The sequence below is a fragment of the Lissotriton vulgaris genome, chromosome 2_1, assembly GCF_964263255.1.
Source record: "Lissotriton vulgaris chromosome 2_1, aLisVul1.2, whole genome shotgun sequence".
NCBI classification, from domain to species: domain Eukaryota; kingdom Metazoa; phylum Chordata; class Amphibia; order Caudata; family Salamandridae; genus Lissotriton; species Lissotriton vulgaris.
The window spans coordinates 1,838,072,584-1,838,099,307 of NC_141687.1; the positions used below are offsets into that span (position 1 = coordinate 1,838,072,584).

Genomic DNA, 26,724 nt, shown 5'->3' on the forward strand with positions numbered 1-26,724 from the left:
TCAAAAAGCTGACCTTTACTAGATCAGTATCCCAGTTGTCCCTACTTTAAGCTAACTGGGTGTTCTGGACTTTGCATGTTACAATCAGTTCACAGCACTTGCTCAGTAGTTCTGGGGCGGTTCCGGAGTTTGCCACCAGGCTCAGCTCCCGACCCTTGAAAGCAATGTGCACTTTGTGTAGTGCCAAAGATGTGTCAGCTGCTACCTATAAGGCAAGTATTTGGAGGTATTCAAGGGTGGGAAAAGTGCAAATGACAGAGAATGGTATTTTGAGGCGCATGCCTTCGGGTCCTCAATCCACGCCTGCTTCCATCTCCCATTGATAATTCGGCCTGCCTTTTATTGAGCATATTATAAAGGCACGAAGCAGCACTGAATAGGGATGTTGTATCCGATTGCCTCTCCCTCAACCACTTACTACAGATACCCTGGCTGAGTTATATCAGGAAGGTGTATTCATCTTTGAATATTCCTTTTATCCCCTTTGACTGCTCAGAAGTAGAATTAAAGCCCAGATTACATGGGGCAGCGCAAGCTGCGAGGGATCGACAAGACCTCTTTAAGAGCCTGATGGCCTCATATTTATGTATTCCCCCAGTGTGCGCCATGCAACCGTATTTGAACAACATTTCATCAACCAACCACAAGTAAACTTTAACCATGTTTCGTCTTAATTTAGTGCACTTGATGGTGGCTTACACATTGAGAGGCCAATGGACCAGAGAAAGGAGGATCTGTCCTTGTGATGGACTTGGCTTTCTTTTGAAGTATTTACCGCTCTTTTAGAGCAAGATTTAGAAGACCGCATGTTTCAAATTTCAGGCACTGTATACAGGCCTTGGTGTTTCTTCAGTCTGTTCCCAATGAGCTAACCAACGTTTCAATTGGAAATTTTGTTTCCGCTGCGGTGAATATTAGAGAGTATTTACCAGATTTTTATGCCATGACTATATCTAGCTGAAAGTGCCCATCATGTTTTTATTGATATTTATTGACGCCTAAGCGTCATGTATTAGCTGTGGATGTCTGTTTGTATTACTTTTTAACTTGTATGTCTTTTCACTGTCCCGTTGGCCTGCCCTAGATTAAGTTATATGTGAGGGAAGTGACGGGTCTTCATTACCACTAACATGGCAGACCACTAGATAGCTTTTTGTTTTTAGGATTAGATAGCCTGTCCCCCTATACTCGAATTCGTATGTTTAGCTATATGGTGTGGGTGACGAGACTTGTGATTTTGTTTTCAATTTTAATGTTAATATACTAACTGTGCAGTTTTTAATTGCACAATTTGTTTTATATTCATTGTTAATATATTAACTGTGCTGTTTTTACTGTGTCCTTATATGTATTTCCTAGTGGAATCCGAATAAAGAATAATGACTGAGAATCTTGCTGTGGTACACGGAGCGTGGAAGGCTGTAGAATGCCTTTTTTTGTAACACAACAAAATGTAAATACCTGTAAATGAACTGTACACATATTTCAGAATACCTCAGCATTTAGAAGCACTTTTCTGACGTACTGAAGTGTGACAGAAACAACAGTTTTAATGGGATCAAAATAATCAAAAGACACTTTTATTTGGTGGTACCCAAATGATAATACCTGCAATCAAACTCCACAACTTATCATTTGTGTGCCATCTGGTTTCATCAGTAAAACTGTAGGTCTGGGAAAATATAGTGGTCATTTGAAATAAAAATGTGCAGTGTGTAAATTACAGTGTGCTCCACACAATGCTTCAGTAATAGATTTATGACAGTGTGCTCCAAAATACACTATCAGCTACATACTAAGGGCTAGATGTCGGTCGCCCAATACCGGTCGGCAACGGCCGAAATTACATAATTTCGGCCGTTACCGACTGGTATTGAGCTTTCCAGATGTAGGTGGCATTTTTTAAGGATTCGGTATTTTACCGAATTAGTAATTTAAGGATTCAGTAAAATACCGAATTCTTAACATACCGATTCGGTAAAATACTGAATACAGGATGTAGCAAGAACTCAAGTCAGTGCATTTCTCAATTAAGGATTCGTTATTTACCACCAACTAGAAGTTGGTGGTAAATAATTAAAACCCTTGAAAAAGCATTTATTTTGCTTTTCCAACAGTGCCATGTTGCAGACATACATGCCCTCAGAGCATGTATGTCTGCAACATGTGCACCCATACACAATTGAGGGGTGCAACAGGGTGTCAAAGTGACACCCTGCCACCCTTCAATGTTTCCCCCAATTACCGAATCGGTATTTACCGATTCGGTAATTGACATTCATTTCTATGGGCCTCCAGGCCCATAGGAATGAATGGCAATTACCGAATCGGTAAATACCGATTCGGTAATTAGCGAAACTTACCGATTCGGTAATTTTTTCGGAAAAATTACCTAAATCCCATTTGCCTATTCTTAAATACCAAATCGGTATGATTTGGTATTTAAGAATCGGTAATCTGGTATTACCTACATCTGGCCCTAAATCTTGATCAGGCTCCTGCTGAATACATATGTCACACTGTGTGAAGCAGGGATTATTCACAATCCCCATGACTTCAGTGATGTAACATTGATGTTAGGCCCCTCCCCCACTCTAAAAACTGTTTCATCACCACTGGTGCAAATGTGCTGAATTATGTCCTTAATTCCAGTTTTAAAACAAAACCTTGCAAGTATTCCCAAGTAACACTCCATGTGAACCTTCCAGTATTTTTGCAGCTGTGTTTTTTTGTACTTCACAAAGCCATTTCACTGAGAATGTGATCACCATACATAATCAAACACAATCATCTCACTCGTTTTGAACTTTACTCATAAATTGAAAAATAACGATGTGGCCTAAATGCCACAGCAGACAACTTTGGATTTATGCAACAAGGTTCGAGGGCCAGCGTTGGCTCTGGGCAAATTACCTGTGCTAGAAATAAAAAGAAACTAACCTTATGTAATATAATCTGGTGCTCATGTAAAGCGCTCCAATACCCTTGGGCATTATTCATGATGTAGATATCAAAAATGCATATGAGGCCTTACTCCATACTCTGCTGGAGAAGGAGCTTTTCAAATTCACTAAAATCGCTGGTATCAATGCCAAGATTTTCAGAAGCCTTGAAATTTCAGTGAAAGGATGTCACAGACCAGCATCTCACTTGTTGGCAATTCACAGCATTTTGAAAGCATGTCTATTAATAAATTTATAAACTCACCCACGTCTCATCTTTGTTAAAGCTAGGTGTGTCGCTAGTGTATGTTGTTCTAGAAATGTAGTTGTGGTTCTAAAAAGTTTGGGACACAATGAATTACACAATTAAAGTGAATGTGGCATCCCATTCAAAATCTTAAAAATGAATGACAATCCTCTTCTTTGTTTCATGTTACCACTTTGCTTACATCTACCTCATCACTCCCTTCTCCCGATACGGGCACCCTGAATTTAACTCCTATTAAATATAGTCAACTCCAAGTCAAATAAGTCATTATTATTTATCTGACTAGTTTTTTGCTTTTATAAGAAGCTACTTCTAGGAAACAAAATTAACAACAACAGTTTCACCTTATGGAATACTGGCCACATTGTGCGATAAAAGATTCAGAGTAAGCTGTTTTAGGTTTTCATATCATACATCAGCTCATAAAAGTCTAACAAACAGCTATCAGATGTTGAGAAGAACCACGCTGGGTAAAGAGAAAGAACATTTCATACCGTAATGGTAGAATTGGTCCTCCGCGCAGGACCCAGTCGAGAAGTACTCTGCTACAGACATAGCCTGGGTGGCCATGGATCGCAGAAGCTTATTCACCAGTGGGTCAGCAGGGTCATGGGCCTTTTCCAAAGAATCTGCCAAGGCTTTGTTATTCCTACAGAGAAAATGGGTATCATTTAAACAGGATACGATTTAGTTTCATTACATAATAAACAAGAGATTAATGTTTGTAGGCAGCTGATCCCAAGATGTTCTTCTCGAAGAAACACACACACCTGCCTCCCTTACCTCCACCCCTAAGATGCTCCAGGATTGTCTCCCGAGAGGAAAAGAAAAACGGAATACATTTATGTACTCTACCGAAGGGACAAAATAGCACTGAAATGCCATCTCTTAGATTCTGTTACAGCTAGAGGCAAGATATATGCATAAAATATAAAAAAGATACAGATTAAAACCAAAAAACTGTAGGTTTTACTTCATGGTAGGGAGAGACAGAGAGTGATGAAAGGAGACTACAGATAAACAAACAATAATTGAAGATGTTCAGCGAACATTGATAGCAGCCTGAAACCAATGTGATTCATGGATGCATCAAGGCTTGCCTTTCTGAACGGTTTGCTTCCCAACTAGCTCAGTCCTGACCACTCTCCTAACTACCAGATTAGAGTCTGAATTACACTATTAGACTAAAGTCTTGGAGAGATTGTTTGCTGTCTTTTCATAACTGTGCATTTATCTCCTTTCAACAACCACTAGAATGCATGTCTGAATCCGACAAGTAAATTGAGGCCACAACCACTATCCTTTCAGTAATGCTTGCAAAAGATTAGTCCAAAAATTAGTAGAGAAGGGATGAAAGTCACACAGCTCCCAAATTACATAGAGATGGGCAAGGGGGATCTGTCTATGTGCTACACATCTTTTCTGGTTAGGATCAACCAGGATGTTAAAATCAATAAGGTATATTATCACATTGAGCCTGAGACACAAACCATCACTAGTCCAAAGTCTTGTAAGTGTCACAAATTCATCCATCCCTTCCCTCTTTCTCTCCAAAATGATCCTCTCCCTTTACCTCCATCTACCAATCCGTTACCCCAGAATGTTGCCACCTGAAATCAATAAGTATCTAGTTTATGTAAAAACAAAATCATGCTTTTTATTTAGAAGGTACACATGGCTCATAAAGGCATCACTGAACACTATCAATTCACAAATAACGTACCGTGTATCAATATAGAATCCTTTGGCTTCAGCACATTCTCGAAGTGCAGTAAAGAAATCCTGGCATGGTGGTGGATGCAGGCGCAGCAGGGCTTGGTGTGGGAAGCTTTTCCAGATCTTCTTGGCCACCCAGTGATTGGCAAGGATCATGCACTCAGCAATTGTTTCGTGCACCTCCAGTGGCTGCTTGGGGAGGAGGTCATCAATGTTTTTTTTGTCATCCAGTTGCACCTGCACTTCTACCCCTTCAAGTTCCAGGGCTCCCCCGATGTCCCTTTTCGCCCGTACATGTTTAGCCACGTCAGTCAGTCTTTGAACAGCAGCACGCAGTTCGTCAAGCCTGGTGCTACGTGTATTTTCTCCCAACTGCATAATTTCGGGGATATCATTTGCCACAGACAAGTCCCCATCCAAAAGTCGCTGGGCTGCTTCATAGAATAATTTGTATGCAGATCGGATGATGGTTCGGCCATACCAGACCTTTTGTATCTCATAACTTAGCCTGTCCAGCTCCCACATAACACTTACTGCATACCTAACACAATGAGATAAAACATACATTCACTTTTCGCTGGCATATCAGGAAAGACCTAGTAAGAAATCAATCACAGGGATTTCTTCTATCTATATATACCAGCTACAAAGATCTTCTACTCATGAGGAGGTTATTGAATTTATTACAGGACAAATGAAGATGTAGTACAAGCATAGTAACCCCATTTACTACCTCTCACTATGCAATACAGCTGAACCTACAATTCTGCTGTACAATGCATGCGAGCCCCTTGTGTCCCTCTAAATAGGTAGCCTATTACTTCTAAAAAAAAGCAAAACGGACATCTCTGCCCACCAGAAGTGTAGAACCAACAATTCAATAGTTTTCAGTGATATTCTACAGATTGTTCAGGGTAATCCTTCTGGCAAACAGATAGGTGCAACAAATGGGCTATGCTCAGTGGGGAGAATGTGTTCCTGTTGTTATAGCTTTAGTGCAAGATGAAGAAGGAAGTGTTATACGTTTGTAATCCTAGTTCTCCATCATGTGTATTTTCCTTGAATGTACATATAGTAGAATATCTTCGCATATGTGTATCAGAATATATTTTAGATTTTGTTTAAATTAGCTTTATAGGAAAACATATTTACATGGGGCAATATTTTGTCATTTTTTAAAATTAAGATAAATAAAATCAAACTCCATCACTATATAGAACATTTAATAAATACCACCACCATAAAACTTCGTCCCTCCAAAAAGAAAACAACAAGATTTGGTGACTTTAGGCTTCAGCTTTCACATACAGGAATTTCACATTCCCCCTTTAATTATCACAAATGCGGCATTGTCCCAGAATGCAGTCGAGTCGGTTTCCACAGACATAGTTAGAAAACAATATCCCCAAGTTCTAGCCGTGGTCCTTATTTAAAAGAGAGGCAGATAAAATCTTTAGGAGTTAAAACAAAAAAGATCAGATCTACAGACAACTTTTCCTTGGAATTGTCCTATGTATTCACAAACAGAAAAACACAGGCAAATGCCTCACTGAGACTCTTGCAGAAGGAGCTCAGAAAATGTAAACTTTTTCTTCCACGGAGGAACACTTATCAAAGAGAGAGTGCATGGTGTTTGAAAAGATTGTTGAGGATATGTTATCCTTTGAGGAAAAAAAGAGAAAAATAAAATAACTTTAACATTCTGGAATCCTTAGGGATAAGAGAACAGTTTAAAAAACACGCTCCCACATCCTGATAAAACGTAAATTAACCTATTCCTTTACTGTTACTCCTCTTGTTGCCTCTTCATTAGTCTTCTTATTGCCACCCACGAGTATTCCCAGATCCTTAACACATGTTTGTTTCTGTTTATATGCAAAATTGTGGAATTGTTTTGTAACTGGGTTGTACTGATACTCTGTAAAGCGCTTTGATACCTCCGGGTCTAGCCAGCGCTATATAATACTCTTTTAAATAAATAAAATAGGATGGCTGGCACCATCGAGGAAAGCCAAAGATTTCCAAGTAAAATGGATATTTCATCAGAAAATAATTGGGCTAGCTCACAATGCTGTGCACTCAGGAACAGAACACTTTCTGAAATCCTAAAAGGATCAATGTTCAAACTCTCATATATGTAAGAGGGTGCCTAGGGGCACTTTTCGCAGTTTTCATTTTTTTCTTTGTTAGTGACATGTGAAAGTGGGGTGTTCAATCAAATATACTTTAGAAAGACAATTTAATTTTGATTGGCTTTGGTTTAAATGTTTTGTGTTATCCTGACAAGCAGAGATAGTCTTTAGTTTATAAACGTCAAAGAAAATTACCTAATGGAGACGAACCAAATTTGGCTGGTGTCCCCTTCTCTCCTGGACTTGGGACCCCATCTTTCCCTAGATAGTTTTAGTAATATGTCTTTTTGATCTTATTGTAGGATCTTAATGTATTTGTTAATTCTGTAGAACTGACTCTTCCATGTGTCCATGGAGGCTCTCACCAGATGGAAGAATAATTCTTACAGCATGTGAATCTATGGAGGATACCAAGTTACAGAACCAAAACTAAAGGGCAGGACATTGTTCTTGTTCAGATACTCTAGGCGGTGACAAATGCATGAAGACTAATGGAAGTGAATTTCTATTAGTAGGTTCAATGTACTCTGTCTAAATAATTCTAGCATAGCATTATGTCCGTACAAAACACAGTACCTGTCTACTCCTCCAAGGAGGGAGCATAGATCAGCACTCAGGACAGGTGGGAGCATGTCATATCGGCGGTCTGGCAAGTAGTAGGTTGTTGCCCTGTTTAGAAAGCAGACATTCTGTTGAGCTAGTGCACAAATGAAACCAGTTTCATGAAATGTCAGTGTCAAGTTATTTCAGTTTAGTTACCTGCACAGAACATACCCAGTGCCCAAGCAAACACCCCAAAAAAAATACTTCAGATCCAACAAGTGCTTGAGATTTAATGACAGGAAATTACATTTCTTTAACGAAAAGATAAGTTAATTCTCACAAACGGCAGTCAAATTAGCTGAAGAGAATAGATAAAATGTCTAAAACCGGTGCAATAATGTCTACTGAATCCTACTGGAAAAAGGGAAAAAAGCTGATCTTCCTTCTAGATATATGCAACGCAATCATTTCATTATCACCCCTAATGAGTACTTAAAACCTGTTGATTTACCGGATTTGGAAGCAATGCTACACATTAAATGTGTAAGATGGGACTCAGGGGTATGAAATTCAACATAACGCAATAAGGAAGGTATATGCTGCTTCATCACTTTCACTTACAAGAAGAAAATACAACTTACCTGTAAATACATTTCTTTAGCATTATCTTTAATAGGTCTACATGTGTTGAAAAATTCTCAACTCACAGAGCATTATGAACAGAATAGTATTAAACCAATCGGCTTACTTGGTGTGTGCATGTGAGAACGTGAACTTCATCACCTTGGCCTCTCCTTTGGCCCGCATCACCTCACAGAACTCACGCCCAAATGATGGGGCCCATTTCATGTTTAGGCTCAAGGATGAGGCACATTCTTAGTTGTTCCATTGGCCCAGAGAAGGGAGGCAGGAACCCCCACCTCCAGGATCATCAACTGGCCTGCACACATCATCGTCTGGCATAAAGGGTGTATCAAATGATGTCTGCTCTCAGACAATGACTGCAATCATGTGGATGACATGCTTGCTTGGAGTGTGCTCCTGAAGAAACAATCCTATTTGTTGCCCAATCTCCAACGCTGCTTGTGTAATAATAATGCGTTATTTCGCATGCAACTTAAATCTTGTTTTTTGCAGAACATCCCACGTAGCCTGGGGCTGAGAACTGTTTGTTTTTACTAAGGGCGTCACTCTACAAGAGGAGGATTCCTAGTGCAGGGCACTCCATTGAAGTAACCAGGCGCTTTATAAAACTATGAATCTAATCTAATCCCAACATCTGCACCCACAGGATGAGTCAGTCTCAGGATCAGACACAAGGGGGACTTCACTTCCATGTGGTTGTGATGGTCCACAGCAGGAAGACAGTCACAAGTGACTAGACCTTTTGAAAAAAGCATCACCACACCCTCAAAAAAATAAAATCCAATCTGGATCCTACACTGCAGGCATATTATAGACTGAATACCAGCCTACAAGTCTTGGCAAAAATCCCCCAAAAACATTTGAACAACCTATTTCAGAAAAATCCGGCCCTTACAACTACTTGTCTTCACTACAATAAGGTTCTTACCCGAAGCACTACACAGAAAGTGGTTTACAGTTGTTTTTTTTAGAATGCAGCCCACAAGTTTGTGAATGCTGGTGCTTCCTGTATTCTGGTCACATTGAACACATCATTTGATACCGCCAATCACCATATTTCTTTTAGCAGTTTATCCATGGCTGCACAAAATTATCCAATGATCATCAAATTCGTCCTTACATCATATTCTTGACAAGTCTCATTTAAGCCCTTTCCAGTTCCAGAAAGTGACACCAGCCTTTAAAGGTACAGACTGCAGAGCCTATGGTAAACTATATATATTCTCTGTCCATCAGGACCGTATGTCCTGTGCCAAACCGACACACACAGGTAAAGCTTCCAAACCCTAAATCTGGCAGCAAGACCAGCATAAGATATTGCAACTAGGGGCAGCTATCAACTCCATTACAGATTACTGCAATTGACCTATGCGCAGACCAGCCTGCTGTGTAAATCAAACATATTCAGCGCACGCAAAACGCCACTGAAGATTTATCACTGATCTGGGCATAAGAGATCATTTCACTGAGGGAATGAGAAATGCACTCGATCTACGTTTATGATCGTATTTGATTTTAGCTGGTTGTCGGATTATTAAATACATCAACTATATGTCCCCAATATCAAGTCTTGCCAGCACTCCCTCTACCACACTGTTATAAACCTTAAATGCCAACACAAACTACTCCTCTATGGCCTGCGGGGCAAAACGAAAAGCATGTAGTAGAGTATTTTCTGTACTTGGACTTGCTTTTTGGAAGTCTCAGCAATTGACCACTTTAGTGTTAGTGAGCACATAATAAGTGTCAGACAACAAATCGTATAATAATACATTCCCCCGTCCCTTTCCTTTGGGACTTGTAAGCAACAATCAATGAGTAGATGTCCCCAGAGAACATTTAATATGCTTGAAGCATGTTGGGTGCACAAGAATAACTAAGAGTCTCTCTGTGAAGGATGGTGCATATCCTGTGAATTTATGAAAGATATAAATACTAGAGGATCGTAGCTAAGTAACTTTTTGATCTACAGGACTGGATCTAAAATGAACTCACACCTCACAGATGTGAAAGCACTACAGTGCAGTACCGATGTAGGACACAAGGCTTACTTTCATCGAAAGGGGGGTGGGTGTCTTAAGAACAAGTTGACCTGCTAGTGACTCAGCTCTAGAATCCAAACACACTTTGTAAAATCTGAAGACAGTATGGGGTGTCCTCCAAGTTCACACTCAAGATGCTAATTCATAACTGCAAGAATATGCAGAGTTTCCACTGCGGTCTCTTCTAAGCATGCAGTTAATCTTCTAAGGAGTGATATGTTCCCTCTAATCAGTCTGGCACTCACCTGTCATCAGAGAATTTGTCCTTTGGAACGATAACTTAATACAAGCATCTTGTTTTGGTTTCTTAGTCTTTACTTCTGCCAGTATAGTACTGTAGGCCCTTTGGTATTGCAAATGTTCCTTGTTCCATCTGTCAAGGGTAAAAGGACTCTGAAACAACACTGTAGTGACATGGGTTGAAAAAGCTTGAGCCTCTCTGGACAACTATAATAGCAAATTTGAAGGGAGGAAGATGAACTATCTGCTGACAATTGGAAAGGTAGGAAGCAATCCAACATAGGCCATTGCTACAGATATCAGCCTCATTAGGGTGTGAACAAAGATCAAAAGCAGCAGAGAGGTGTAGTATGTTGAGGGTAGCAGAACAACCTCCAACAACTTCTAGCCTTAGTTCATACATATTCGAAACAAAACCTTTTTTGGTACTGTCAATTGGCCGAAATCCTGATAGAGCCAAATGGAGAATAAGGATTTCATCAAGAAAAGCTATTAGTAATAGATGAAGGATAATAATTGTATCCAAGAATTTCAATGGCGAATAGCAAGACTGAGGTGAATATTTCTCAACACAGATGGGTCAATGCTGTCTTTTTTCTTATGTACATATAACAAAGGTGGCACAAGTGCATGTTTTCAGGATTGAAGCAAAAAACAGCGGCAATTGTTAGCTTGCAGATTTCACAGAGGATAGAGGCAATTGGCTCAAAAACGGATTGAAAAATATGAGGCAGTCAACGTTCAAATGGAATCCAGATTTAATTGTAAGGCTGCTGACTTAAGTACACCAGCTGAGATTTTGTTCAAATCATTTAAGGGAGGATCTTGTAATCAGACCCCCACAACATTGAAGAATGAGACAAGTTGGCGTATGAAAAGGAGCTATAAAATGTAGTGACCGTATTGTGAAAAAATTCTGAGAGGGAGTTGAAGAGACAGAATGGGGTTTGTTGAAACACTGCAGGATTTAACCAGTTAAAACATGTCTTTAGGTGGGCTGTGGGAATTTATTATGGAATCTGCATAAAACTGAACACAGAAGTGTGTAATCAATTTGTTATAGACTCTTAACTCCTTTTGGAATGCATGTAATTTATCCAGCAAATAGTAATTTCTCCAAGAATGGTCTAGCCTCGTACAAGACTATTTGGCTTGTTTGAGTTCAGGGCTGTATTATCACTGGTGAGGATGAGTTTGAAGGTCATAGACTGCTTTCAGAGGAGCAGCCAAGTACAGCATTTAGCCAACAAACAAATCTATGACAAGAAGTCTTCAATTCAGTTTTCTAAACCAAGAGGAGTAGAATTTAGAGTACGTGAAAAGTTTTCAAAATCATCTAAAGCCCATTGTCTCTTGAAAATTTTGTTGCAACCTGTCTGAGGAAGTATGGATGGTATAAACCTATAAATCCATATGAATGAATGGCAGTCCACATCACTGATGCAAATTTAATATTGCTTATTATGGTAGAATCACCAAAATTAAGCCAGTGGTTTGTGTTACTACTCTGAAAGTCCTTATGACCCAAAAAGCCAATTAGGCATAAGGTCTAAGGTCTGTTAGAGCAGTAGGCCTAGATGTAAAATGTCTCCCAACGCAATAGCATTCATAGTCGGACTGAGGATGGTAGTTAAGACCATTGGCAAAAGAATCAACAAAAGTGGAAGCTGAACTATGGGGACATTAAATAAAATCTCTGTCAAATAACTGTTAAACGAGAGACTAATTGTAAAGCCCAATAGCTTGGCTGATGTGAAGAAATAAGATTTACAGTTTTATTACTACACTTGTTTTTATGTAAAACTGCCAGCCATGCTCGCACTATTCCGATCAAAGCGTGGGAGGAGAATAGCTTTGTAACTTTGAAGGGAAGCAGATTTGAAGCTTTCCTTGTACAGGACTCCATATCTTTGATTTGAATGGGCCTAAAAAGAAAAGTTTATTTTACAGGGGCAGAGAAAGTCGTTTCTTTGCTACTTACTAGGGGTAAATTTAAGTTAGACCGAGTGATCCCCTTTATTGCAAGGTTTACAGTAAGGGGATTTAGGGAAAGTATGAAATCACACCTATTACAAGTTCATTTGACGCTCAGTTGTTTTGGGGATGAGAACTGACAGTGGCTGGTGTGGGTATGGCACAGACATGCAAAGATAGGATTGTCTTTCTACATGCTGCTGGCGATCCCACCAGTGTCAATTCATCAGTAAAAAAGGAGTGAGCTCTTTTTGCACATGCTTATTGCAGAAAGGAGTAGCTAGACCATGATGGTGAAGAGGTACTAATGCCAACCAAAGTCGTTGCCAGAAGCTCAGAAAGATAGCAGCAAACAGGAACAATCTGTCAAAAGGTAGACAACTACAAAATATTAATAAGAAACAGAATCCAGTTAAAAAAAATCTTTTAAACGAGGAACCAAATCACAAATTAGTAACCTAAAGTGCAAATAGTAGTGCAAATTAAATTAAAGGGCATACCTTCCAGAGATAAATGCAGAATGCCGTTAAATCGGTCCAAGAGTTAAATAATACGAAGGTCCTCTGCACATGTTCAGTTATGCCTTGTTATGTTGATTAGTAGAGCACACCAATCACACATGAGGGTATCCAGGAGCTTAGAACGTAGCTGTATCCCCACTGCTTATTTGAAGAGCCAGGTTTTCAACTTCTTGCGGAACTCAAGAGTGATGAGGAGGCTCTGATGAGATGTGATCGATCGCTCCAACGCTTTGGGGAGGAAATGTACGAGAAAGCATGGCATTTGGATTTGTTGTTGTGTATGCGGGGTACATAAGCAAGCGGCAGTATGGCGGAGAGTACGTGCCTGGGAGGTTGGTGGAAATGTACGTGGCTGTTGAGCCAGATGGGCCTTTGTTGTGTTGAGCTTTGTATGTGAGGCATTTGAACTGAGTGTGTTTGTGTGTGGTGAGTCAGTGAAGTTGCTTGAGGTATGTGGTGATGTGGTTCCGACAAGGTAGGTTGAGAAAGCCTTGCTGCTGCGTTTTGGATGGTTTAGAGCTTGTTCAGGAGTTGTTTTGTGATTCTTGCAAAAAGTGTGTTGTCATTGTAGAGTCTGCTGGTTACCAGAGTCTTTGTGACAGTTTCCTACTGTTCTCAGGTAGCCACTTGAAGATTTTGTTACAGCATCTTCAGGATGAGGAAACAAGTCACCACGTTAACTGGGGTTGTCGTGTTGAGTTTGTCATCTAGAATGATTACTAAGTTCCTAGCATGAGTGGTAGGGGTAGGTGTGGAGCCGAGGTCTGCCATTCACCAGGTGGAATCCCAACTGGAGGTTTTCTTTTCAGAAGGTACCACTTCAGTTTTGTTTAAGTTTGAGGCTGTTGGATCTCATTTAGAAATTTACTGTGGTCATGCAGATGGTGAAGTTGTTTTTGGTTGCATAGGGTCTTGTCTGACAGGAAGAATATCAATTGTGTGTCATCTGTGTAGGGAAATTGGCTGATGCAGTGGGATCCGATGAGATCGGCCAGCAGGGTCATGTATATGTTACATAAGGTCTGACTGAGGGATGATTCTTGAGGGTCTACACAGATGAGGTTCTTGGCTTCTAACTTGCAACATGGCATACTGACTTTGTGTTCTTCCTATGAGGAAGGAGCATATCCATTTAAGGGTGGATACCAGGATACCTCTTTCATGTAGACTTCTGATCAGGGTAGAGAAGGAGACTGTGCCAATGCCACTGAAAGGTCGAGCATGATGGGGGCAGCTTCTTCTCCTCAGTTGAGGATCACCCTGATTTTGTCTGTTGCTGCAATGAGGGCAGTCTCGATGCAGTCATTAGGTCTGAAGCCTTATTTTGTGGTGTCTAGGAGTTGGCTGGTATCGAGGTAGTTAGTGAGTTGCTTGTTGATGGCATTCGCCAGGACTTTGGCTGGGTAGGTTAGTAGGGAGATTGTGAAGTAGTATGTTAGCAGGATGGTGTCTGGCAAAGGTTTTTTTAGATGTGTGTTGACCACTGCATGTTTCCAGGCCTCCAAGAGCATTGCAGTGGTGATGGAGATGTTCAGGATGCAGATAGCTACTTCACTGATTGGAGAGGCGCCAAAGCTGAAGACATGATGGGACAGGAGCCAGTCAGTGCTCCTGAGTGGAAGGTCCTCATGGTGTTCAACATTTCTTCTGTAGGGATTGTTTCCCAGGTAATATGGGTCCTTCAGTGGTTATCTGTGGGTAGGCTGGAGGAGATTGTAAATGGTTGTAAATGGTTTTGATCTTGTTGCTTCCAAAATGTTGTCACATAAGTCTTGCAGGGGGTGATTCTGTCAGTGGTGGAAGTTGGTGCGGTGAAAACTTCGACAACTACAAAGATTTCTTTACAGCTATTGGAGCTGTTGTCTATGAACTCTTCTAGGGCCTTCTTGGTTCCTGTGATCTGCAGGTGGTAGCATCTCAGTGCTGCTTTGTAGTATTCCTTGATGCTTTCTTTGTAGTTCGTTCTTCATGTTCGCTCCAGTTGTTTGCAGCGTTGTTTAGTTGAGCAGAGTTCCTCAGTGCACTAGTTGGCCAGCTTCCAGGTTCTACTGTGAGTGTTCTGTTTCAGGGTGTTCCTGCACTCTTTAATCCAGTCGTCAAGCTGTTTGATGTCACCATTTAGGTCACCGAACGGTTTGAGCTGGTTAATGCCAATGGTGTACAACAAATTAGATTTCAAGATGCTATTCCAGCTGAATCTGGCCACGCTGGAAGGGACAGATTTTGTTTGGTGGGGGATGGTGATTTGGAAGTGGGAGATGGCGTGATTGGACAGGTGAGAGGTGTAGCGGCTGTGATTTTGATGCCGCTGAAGGCAACAAAGACAGGGCTGAGAGTGGCCAGTGGAGTGTGTGGGGCGAATGAAGTTTTGTGTCAGTCCAAGGTTTCCTAGGCTTTCAAGGAGTGTGATAGGGCTGGGGTCGTTCGAGTATTCCAGGTGGAAGCAACAAGAATGCTCTGAAGTCGATGGTAAGGGAGAGGCAACAAAACCTGCAAGATGTTGATGGTAAAAGTAGCATGTGGTCCAGGTGGTCGGTAGATGAGAGTTCCGTTCAGGGTGAAAGTTGCTGAGATTTGCAGTTTGAAATGTAGCTACTCTATGAAGAAGGTTACATTCTTTGCGGTTGTAGTAGAGTTGACGGTATCTTTAAGGATTATCATGATTCCTCCTCCTGGTTTATGTTGGCGGTCCTGTTCTGCAAACCTTTATCTGGTCAGGTGTCAACTCGACGGTCAGCCACGTTGCTGTAAGTAAGAGGAAGTCTGGAGCGTCATTTTCCAGGGTGCCCCAGATTTCCGTGACGTGTTTGCTGAATGAGCAGGTGTTGAGGAGCATGCATGACAGTTTATCTTGGGGTGGTGCATGCTTGCTAGTGGAGGGAGGAGGTGTGCTGTATGTAGTTTGTGGGGATGGTGGTGGTGTAGGCATGGTGGGTGGATATGGGCATCATTAAGTAGGTACTGGGAGGAGCGGGAAGCACAGTGGGCAGGGCTTAGCAGCAGCATGGGATGGAGTGGGCAGTGGGAAGAAATAGTTATGGAGTAGGGAGAGGAAGGAGGGGATGGGGGAAGTGGCAGATGGGAAAGCGCAGCGACGTAAACAGGCACCCAGAGATGGCAGAGCTAAGAGATGGCAGAGCTAAGGATGAGGCAAACAGACCAAAAGAAGGCACACAGCAAAAGAGCAAAAAGTGAAAAAAGCAGCAAAGCGTAAAAAAAATACAGCGTCAAAAAAGTCCAGAGTGAATGGAAAAAGAGTAATGAGTAAGAGGAAGATAAGCAAAGAGTGGAAAGTAAAAAGACACAAAAGAGCTGAGGGCGGAAAGAGCAAAAGAGCACAAAGGCAAAAGGGAGTGAGTGAGAAAGAGTGAAAGGGTCACAAAAGCAAAGAGAGCAAGGAGTAAGAGGCAGAAAAGCAAAGAAAGTAGCAAAAAGGCAAAAGAGCAAGCGGCGGAAGTCACAGAGTCCAAGCGAGAGAGTGAGAGCAAAGCGGGAGAAGGGGCAGGAGCCCCAGGCAAAGGAGCTCGGTTTGCTACGGCCCAGATCGGTCGGAGGACTGGTCCAGGATACTTCCCGGGATAGCAAGGACTGGGCACCTGCCTAATATCTGGTCAGCGCTGCAGCAGCCAATGCCCCTAGCACTGTCCTAATCTTCAGCCATTTGCTAGGTAATGCATTTCCACATTACTTTTTCCTAACTATATTCACCTAAGTACCATGTAGATGTAATCATTCCTTTCTTCAAGACCTACCAGATGGCCATTAGACTGACGACGCTCAAATCTGGTCTAAATCCTAAAGATCCATGTACACCACCATGGATCAAGCTAGAGACCTCACTTTCCCAAACAATTCCTCTCGACCATTATCACAAGGTTGGCCTGCTCCATGGCCATTCCCATAGCAATTAAAAAATGTATCAGCATTTATCAAAAGTGCTTAAGGATAACCAAGGAAGAACGGTTAAATAGCTTTCTCTAATATAATGCGGACATTCAAACTACTTCCTAGTCTTCTTGGATAAAACAAGGCATCCACACCAAGGGATAAATAATAGCACAAGATTTCCAAACACCTTTCTGTATCCTCAAAAAGTGGTATTACTGAAAAAATGTATAAAAAAAAAAACCAGATGAGAAACAATATTATAAAATCACTCAGAGTATTCCCAAAGCTATTTCTGTGATGAAGTTTCAAGACAAACCTGCATGCTAAATATTTTCTACAACCTAAACAAGAATCTATTTATTCAACTTCTGTAATTACAAGAAAATCAGGAATATTGATAACGAACCCGTTAATCCAGACCCACTGGCCTTAATCAATCGACACCCCGCTGTCCCTCTTTGCAGCTGAATTATTTTGGAGAGGTATCAAATCAGCCTCCAAAACAACAGTCCTCTTTGTCTTACACTGAACACTTCAGTCCGAAAATAAGCTCTTTAATGTTCGTCTTATTACAATGTCCACTGCTGGGGCTGTTGTTAACAAAATGCGAACACAAACACATTATTTTTCTGCCTTATCTTAGCAACTTTCTGAAGCAGAATATCTAAAGATAGTACCTCCATCCTTCAATCAAATAAGAAATGTTAACTTAAAAATCTCCTTCTATCTCTCCCCCCCATTAATTCCCTAAGTAAATTATAAACCAACCTCCTTTACATTCTTACATAGACTGCCATCCTGCAAATTACCAACCGCTGGAAAAACTCCAGTCACCTTCACTTCGTAATGGTGGAGCGCTGTCTACTCCATCCACAAATACAAAACCAAATTAACCAAATCTGATACCTTGCACAGCCACCTTAAAAACTATGCTCTCCACTCACTGATTTCCTAGTAATTGGCTACTGTTCTATATACATGCGTGAAATCATTGGCTATGAACAACTAAAATCTGTAATCCTTACTGAGAATGTAACTTTATATTATAATCAGTATTTGTGCCTCTTGTGCAGTATTTGCATGTATTGAAGTGGATGCTAATCATTCTTATCTGTTTGATGCATTTTAAGACTTACAGCTGGGGGCGGAGCTTGCTGGGGTCCAAGATGGACGCTTCGCTCCTGAGCTCCGTCAAGCCGACGGAATGATCCTTCATTATCCTGGTTCCACGGAAGCTGGAACTGCCTGAAACCTGACTGCTGCGAGAGGCGCAGCGGTCCGCTGCCTGCCGAGCGAAAAATCGGAGCTGGGAGTGCCTGTTTGTAGCGCCTAATTGGGGGAGGATCCGACGCTGCCGGAGGGCCCAGAAGCACCGTCCTTGCCTGCCCCCTGCCGACGTAGCCCTGCGTGCGGCGCGCTGGGGTTGGGCCGTCCGGCTAGCTCGGCGGACCTGGGTGCCGCGTCGTGCCCGGGCCGGGCGTTCCCCATTGTGCGGCCCGGGGCCAGCGGCGCTGCGCCTAAGGTGCGGGCTGTGTGGGGGCTGCCCTGAGAACACTTGCGAGGGGGCGGCGTGTGGTAGACCGGACCGGAGCTGGAGGGTCGGGGTGCTGCCCCCACCCCCCCAGCCCACCCCCACTGAAACGGAGATCGGGCCTTGGGCGGTGACTGCAGCGGGTTCGAGCGGCCTCGCGGAGACGGCAGGACGGCTCGGCGGGGGAGCCACGGATAGCGAGTTTGGGACATAGGAGCGCCGAGGGTGCGCTGAACACCGCAGAGAGCTGAGGACTGCGGCCCACCCCCTCCATAACCTGAAGTAGCGGATGAGGGCACCAGTCCCCCTATCTGATCAGGGGTACAACTGCCTTCGCGCCTGACGGGCCTGCCAGACCGTTGCAGAGATCGCCTGGGGACTGCGGTAAACCTACTTCTTCCGGCCTGGCGCTCCATTTGGCGAGGTGAGAAAGGGCGGCAATCCCTGCTGCCTAGCACAGCGCAGGTGTATGCGAAGGTGCTGAGCGGGGCCCAAACCTCCCCTCTGGCCTCGACAATATGGGTAAGACTGACTGCAGCCAATCAAAGCTTCCTTTCACCCAGACACGGAGCAAAGATCAGGACAGTGGTGCGGGCGGCGGGGGGCAGCCGGCTGCCACGACGTCGGAGCAGGATCGGGACTTACGCAGCATACTGAGGTCCATGGAGAAAGGGCTGCAGGAGGGCATATCTAAGCTGGGGGCTAAAATGGATGCACTCACGTACAGGCTGGACAGAATGGGCGAAAGACTGGACAAACACGCGGAGAGGCTCGACATGTCCGAAAGGCGGCTGACTGAAGTGGAGGAAGCGCAAACCACTTTGGACACTGACCATAAGCAGCTGGGCAAGGTACTGCAGATCCTCCAGGACAAGACAGAAGACTTGGAGGCCTGTTCGCGCAGATGCAACGTGCGCATTCTTGGCCTGCCCGAAACAACCTCGACGGGTAAGATGGAGCCCTTCATAGAGCGCATGTTGATCACACTACTGGGAGTTGAGACCTTCTCAAGCACCTTTATTGTCGAACGGGCACATCGCACGCTCGCTCCGCGCCTAAGCCTGGTGCTCTCCCGAGGCCCATAATCGCCAAACTGCTCGATTACAGGGACAGGGATGCAGCCCTCCGCGCTGCTAGAGAAAAGCAGACTTTAACTTATGAAGGATCCACCATTTCTTTGTACCCTGATTTCACGGCGAAGGTGCAGGAGGCTAGGAAGCACTTTGTCCCCATGAAACGACAGCTACGCGATATGGGGCTGGATTACGCCATGTTATATCCGGCCAAGCTCAAAGTCAATAGGAACGGACAGTCGCACATCTTCACTGAGCCAAAGGTCCTACAGAAAGCTCTGAAAACCTGGTCGTTTGAACGGAGAAAAACCCCGGAACGGGACCTACTAGATGAGGCTGCGGCCTTGATGAACATGATTGATCACTATTGGAGGTTAGGCTCCTCCGAGTTGGTTTCAGCAGTGCGGTGCAACCAGCAGGCGGCTGGCGTGACTGGGAGGTGATCTATGAACGTTGAAGCTTCGGCCTTTTGCAACGGACTTTAGCAACCTCTGCCCACACGTGGTAACACCTAACATGGGTTTGTTGTTTGGGGAGGGGGGTGGTGGGAGGCTTGGATCTTGGGGTGTATCATCGGGACCTAGTTGGGGGTGGTCCGCTGTAGGTGGGGTGGGAGGTGAGGAAGGTTCCGTCATTCTTGTTACCTTGAAATGGTCTCTTGAGGCATGTTCCTGGTTGGAGGGGGGGGGGGGGGGGGGGCGGGAAGGAGGGGGGATTTTCCGCAGCCTTTTGGGGAGGGGATTTTAATGTAGTCCTAACACGCATTGATTATTGGCTAGCCGCGACAGACCTGCTCCCGCGAGTGCGTTGCTGCCAGGTGTTGCCACGCACGCTCTCTGACCACTCCCCGATACTGCTTGAACTGTCAACCCCTGGTGTGACTGCGATTGGGTCAGCGGCAGATCCCTCTCCCTACCGGAGTACGTAGTTGTGATGGACGCATCCCTCCTAGGTTGGGGAGGCCACATGGGAGAGGCGGAGATCAGAGGCCTCTGGTCTCCGGCGGAGTCCTGGCTCCACATCAACCTTCTGGAGCTGCAGGCGATTCGTCTTGCACTGAAGGCATTCCTCCCCTCTGTCCGGGGGAGTGCAGTGCAGGTGTTCACGGACAACACCACTGCTGTGTGGTACTGCAACAAACAGGGCGGGGTGGGGTCGTGGACCCTATGCCAGGAGGCTCTGCTCCTCTGGCAGTGGCTGGAACATCAGGGTGTGACCCTGGTGGTTCAACACCTGGCAGGCTCTCTGAACGCCAGGGCGGACAAACTCAGCCGACGGTGCATGATGGATCACGAATGGCGTCTGAGCTCGGACGTGGCGCAAGGCCTCTTTCATAGATGGGGAGCGCCTTGGTTCGATCTATTCGCCACCGTAGAGAACGTGCAATGTCATCAGTTCTGCGCGTTGGAATTTCCAAGGCGGCACTCGCTCAGAGACGCTTTTCGTCGCGAGTGGAGTTGCGGTCTGTTGTACGCCTTTCCGCCTATACCACTTCTGCTCAGAGTGCTAAAGAAGATCAAGCGCGACCGGGTCCAAGTTATCCTTGTGGCTCCGGACTGGGCACGAAGATACTGGTATCCCGAGCTACTCAGTATGTCAGTCGATCCCCCGATTCGTCTGCCTCTTCAGGAGGACTTTCTGTCGCAGCAGCAAGGGACGGACCTCCACCTGAACCTGTCCAGTCTCCACCTCCATGCTTGGAGATTGAGCGGCGACAGTTGAGGCCATTTGACTTGCCTCCTAAAGTTTTTAATGTGATTCTGGCAGCCAGGTGTCCCTCCACAAAGTCGGTATATGCCTGCAGGTGGAACAAATTTGTGGCATGGTGCCCCTCTTTCTGAGGTTCTCCTCTCCTTCTTTCTCTTGCCCAGCAGGGCTCTGCTCTGGGCACTATCAAGGGCTACGTTTCTGCCCTTTCCGCCTTCTTAAGGCTACCTGATCAGCCTTCTTTGTTCAGGTCCCCGGTTGTTAATAGGTTCTTAAGTGGCATCACTCATATGTTCCCCCTTGTTCCTTTTATGATGCCTCAGTCGGACTTGAACCTTGTACTAACTTTTCTGATGTGCGCTCCCTTCGAGCCACTTCATAACTGTCCTCTCCGTCTTCTTACCCTTAAGACTGCTTTTCTGGTTGCCATCACCTCTGCCAGGAGAGTGAGTGAGCTCCAAGCTCTTTCATTCAAGCCACCCTTCCTTTCGGTCCATCCGGACAAGGTTGTGTTGCGTACAAGACCCTCTTTCCTGCCCAAGGTAGTCACAGCCTTCCACATTGGGCAGTCCATCACCTTGCCCACCTTCTTTCCACCTCCGCATCCCTCTAAAGAGGAAGAGTGGCTCCACCGTCTGGACCCAAAACGTGCGCTCTTTTTCTATTTAGATCCCACACGCCTGTTCCGGGTGGATGACCAACTCTTTGTTGGTTACGTGGATGCTAAGAAAGGACGGGCGGTGCACAAACGGACCATCTCTCGGTGGGTCGTCTTGTGTATCAAGGCATGCTACTCTTTAGCTAAGAAGGAGCTGAGGGCCCATTCCACTCAGGCCACGGCGGCAACTACTACAATGGGCTGGGGAGTCCCCTTGCAGGACATCTGTCAGGCAGCTACGTGGGCCTCGCTGCACACGTTCGCAAGACACTACTGCCTGGACAGCCAAGTCCAGAGGGATGGCTTCTTTGGCTGTCCCGTCCTCCAGGAGTTTCTGGTGTGATCATTGGTTCGCAGACCCACCACCGGGGTTGGTATTGCTGGGTTATCTATTCTAAGGTAAGGAATCTAATGCTAACCTGTTTCTTTCAGATGCACAAGTTACTTACCTTCGGTAACGATATATCTGTAAGAAACAGTAGTTAGTATTAGATTCCTTACCGCCCCACCCCTCCTCCCCGTTCTGCGAACCGATATCTAGGGTTAAGGTCATCCCCTTTCAGGGCCCTAGTTTCATGGCACCAGTGTTGGTTTTTATCATGGCTATGCGTTTCTGGCGCGGAAAAGCTGTGTATAAGAACTGACGTCAGCGCGCGAGGGCGGTGTCTAATTACTCCGGCGACGTCATCCCAGCGCCAACTACGCCGATGACGGACGCGGAGCCGCAGACGACGCCTACCGACGCGCCGGGGTACTGCTACGCAAACATTTCCGGATCCAGTCTGACACCTGGGGATATTCTAAGGTAAGGAATCTAATACTAACTACTGTTTCTTACTGATATGTCATTACTGAAGGTAAGTAACTTGTGCGTCTGGCGAGGTGTCCAAACCACTGGCCTCCCCTAGCTCACCTGTCCAGTCCTGATAAGACTGGCACTCCCGTGCCAGTAGGTCCTCAGACCCCTCCCAATCCCCCTCGCCACCCATCTCCTGAAACTCAGGGCCAAAGGATGGGGCCGGGTCTTAGAAGTAGAAATCTCCCATCTGCGTCGAGAGCGGCGCCGGTTCGGATCGAGGGAGGGATCGGGGACGGCCGGAGGCAACACCCTGGGGGCCAGCGTCAGCGAGGTCGTAAGGTCGACGGGCGACGACCTGGAACCGGAACCGGATCCTGCGCGGGCCTGCGGCGTCGGGCCGAAGCACCCGACCTGCTGGGACCCCCAGTCGGGCCGCTGGGCCCGAAGGCGCAGCGGAGCCCGACTGAGGAGTGAGCGACCTCATTGCCGAGAGGAAGGCCTCGATCTCCTCCGGCGTCGCGTTCTGCCCAGGTACCGACAGGTATGAAGCAGGACGCGATGCCTGCGGCTCCGGCGGAGCCGTGAGGGTGGTGTTGCCTGATCCCCCGGCCGCGTCACGCGAGCGTCGGGGGGAGTCGGAAGAGCGATGACGTCTCTTCAACTTCTTGAGTCCCTTACCTGAGGACTTCGAGCCCGAAGACCGATGACGACTCCAGGAGCTATGGTGGCTCCCGGTCCCTCGACCTCCTTGCGGACCGGGACCTCGAACGGCGCGGGCCGACTGCCGGAGCTTGAGTCGTTTGCAGGACCACTCCCGTCTGGCTTTGGACGTCAGGGCCCGGCAGTCAGAGCAGGCCTTGTCGTCGTGGTCGAGGCCCAGACAGTGAAGACACCGGTGATGGGGGTCGGTAAACGACATCAGTCGGTCGCAGTCGGCACAGGGTTTAAACCTGGGCATCCCTACCGGCACCGTCGGAGTCGATAGACTTCGAAAAAAAGGATCAAAAATGATCGAAAAACTTTAGTCAAAAATTGACTAAGGGTACCACTTTTTCCGGATCGTCTAAGTACTCCGGCAACGTCATCCCGGCGCCAACGACACCGACGACAGACGCAGAGCCGCAGACGACCACTACCGACGCGCAGGGGTACTGCTACGCAAAACTTTCCGGATCCAGTCTGACCCCTGGGGATATTCTAAGGTAAGGAATCTAATACTAACCTGTTTCTTTCAGATAATGTTAGATACTGTTAAAATTAAATGAATGGTTACATAGAAGAGTCTCTTATTTGTGAGGAGCGGTATGATGAGGTTGCAGAGATATAATAGAGAGTAAGGCAGACAGGCATGCAACCGAGAAGCATACATTCGGAGCGAAGGAATGCCATGGATGGAGTGTAAGGAGATGATCATAGAAAGGTAAGAGAGAAAAAATCACTTGCTATACAATCAAGGTCAATTTTCATGCAGGGTTTCAGTAATATGGTGGAGGTAACATTTTCGAAATAGGATGCAATCTGAGGATGTAGAAAAGAAAGCTAATAATTGTTACGTGTGGGCAGATATATGTTGTTGCCTATCTGGTTGTTGCATTGGATATTGATGGTGTTAGAGCAGACTGTCCGCTTTTAGGGTACATAGATATCGAAGAATATTTAGATTGGATTGTTTTGACTTTGTACTCAGTTTTTTCATATGAAGTTCTCAGTTATGTGGTAGGTGCAGACAGCAGGTCTTTAAGGATTGTCGCTTAGGATGTAGAGGATTGGACGATCTCTGTAATTTGCATAAGTCATTTTGTCACGTCTTTGCTTTAAACAGAAGTGTGGATGGCATGATTCTAAGGGGATACGGTTCTCCCTAAAGACACCCCCCAGGATATTGCAGCATAGATTAGCAAATTTAGCTGCACAAATATTGAAATTTAATGGCACAAATATTGAAATTCAGCGGCATTTTTGCGGCACTTTATTTTACACATAAACATTCATTTTCAGCCTGAAATCAATGGAAACTGTTTTAGCAGAGTATTCCACTTTGAAATAGGCATGTTTAAAGAGTCTGCAGCTCTACAGAAGCACAGCTCCAGTCCTAACCTCGAGGGAGGGAGCTGTATTTCTCCCTGGGATGTTCTAGTGCCCATGTATGCACCCCTGCAGGGGTAACAAGCACTATATAAATGCAAACCTTTTTCCCTCAGCTATCCTTCTGAATCCAAATAAATGACTAACCTATCCACCACTCAAGTTACTTTCATATGTCACTATACTAATTCAACACTAATCCTTTTCGGGTTCTGGAGTAGCGTGCTACTCCCTGAAAAAGCGCTTTGACGCCTCGTCAGGGGTAGTAAGCACTATATAAATGCAATTACAATACAATGCGTGGGGCCACACACTATCTGGACAGAGGAACATGGCGTCGGGCTGACGCCGGTCGTGAGAGCTCCGGGAGCAGCGACGCACACATCATCATTATGCGGCGATTTTAAAAGCTGTTTAAAGTAGAATGTTCGGTAAGAACGCGGTGCCCTGTTAGTGTCGGTTTGAAATACTCTATTTTTTAATTTTGATTTTTCTCTGTCTCTTACCGGCGGAATGCCTGCTTGTGAGTTGGGAGCCGATCTCCTCGTTCTCCTCATTCTTCCGTGGCAGCTGAGGCTCGTTTGGGGCTGTAGGTGGAGTCAACAGCATACTGCGGCTACGGAGGTTACCGCACTATGCTTTGGTTGCGGATCCAGGCTGCAGGAGCCAAAGTCAGCTTTCGAGGGTCGGAACGAGCAGGTCATGGAACTCCACGACGGGCGGTCAATGCGGTGAGAGGTAAAGCAACACAGTATTACTCTGTCCCCTGCTGTGACTTGGTAAGATGGATGTCAGCAGGGAGTGAGTGTTGGCACATGGATTCTAACTTCACCGTCCTTGAACTGGCACCCACCTCTGGCGCTGGGGAGCAGCAGGAGTGCAGGGTTCGAAGAGTGAGATTGACTCTCTAGGAAAGCTGTGTGTTGGGAGGAGGGTGCCTATACTGGGTCTCCACAGGGGGGTAGTGCCTCCTGCAAAAAAATTGGTACCAGCTCCGCTCCCAGTCGGAGCCCAATACTAAAGAATGTCAGGATTTTGCAGAGTGCACGGGACGAGTGGCTCCCACGACTCCACGCAAAAGGAAGGCCACCAAATGAGGATACTAAGAAGTCAAGGGTGTCTAAAGCAACCCGTCCCCCCATTAAAAACTACCCCCTCTCTTAAATCCTATTTCAAGATAATGGTGAGGCAGTGATTTCCAAGGAGCCAACCCCAGCCCCCCTGCAGAGTCCCCCTCTAATTCTTCTTGAGAACCGCTTTTCTCCTCTCATGAAGATTTCAGAATTGGAGAAAGGTACCGGCGCTGCTATCAAGGCTAATCAATTAAAACCCCCTCCTGGCGATACTTCACCAGTGTCAGATCAGTTCAGTGTTTCAGCTATCATTCCTGCCACCATTGATACTGCAGTCACCACTACTCCTTTTTCATCAGCTCTATCAGCTTCATCAGCACTTTCATCTATTGCAGTTAGTGGTTGTGATTCAGCAGCAAGAAAGGAAGTAAACAAAGGCCCTATCACTCAGGCTCCGGGGAGGAGAGAATAGACGGTTGCCAGTCGCAGCATGAATCCTTGCTTCAGTCCCTAAGGAGTGATCTGCTCTCTAAGATTGAGATATCGGAGGCAAATCAGAAGGGGATCCATGAGAAATGTGAAGCCCTAGAAACGAAACTGGATGATATTTGTGCACAAACTGGGACTCTTGAATTTGAAGTTAAATCTCTTTCAGAAACCGTGCAGGGGAATATGAAGGACATAGAGTCCTTAAAAACTCAAAATAGATCTTTACAGGCTGATATGGAGAGGCTCGAAATGCAAGCGCAGAGAAACAACCTGAGAATCCTCAAAATACCAGAGGGGGCAGAGAAAGGGGACATCCAGGCATTTGTGTGTAAAGTTTTAAGGGAGGGAGTGCTGAAAGACAGAGAAGACATTGATCTCGAGTCAGAAATTCAGAGAGT

At 45.2% G+C, this 26,724-nt stretch overlaps 1 protein-coding gene across 1 annotated transcript in view; it reads right to left on the reverse strand.

The window, feature by feature from the left end:
- Window positions 1-26,724, reverse strand: part of DIS3L (DIS3 like exosome 3'-5' exoribonuclease) — a 408,581-nt gene that overhangs the window by 169,444 nt on the left and 212,413 nt on the right. The window contains exons 11-13 of the mRNA XM_086957989.1: window positions 7,635-7,727; window positions 4,934-5,467; window positions 3,705-3,859 (exon numbers count right to left, since the gene is read on the reverse strand). Coding sequence (XP_086814115.1) covers window positions 3,705-3,859; window positions 4,934-5,467; window positions 7,635-7,727 — 782 coding nt within the window. The remainder of the gene's footprint in view (window positions 1-3,704; window positions 3,860-4,933; window positions 5,468-7,634; window positions 7,728-26,724) is intronic.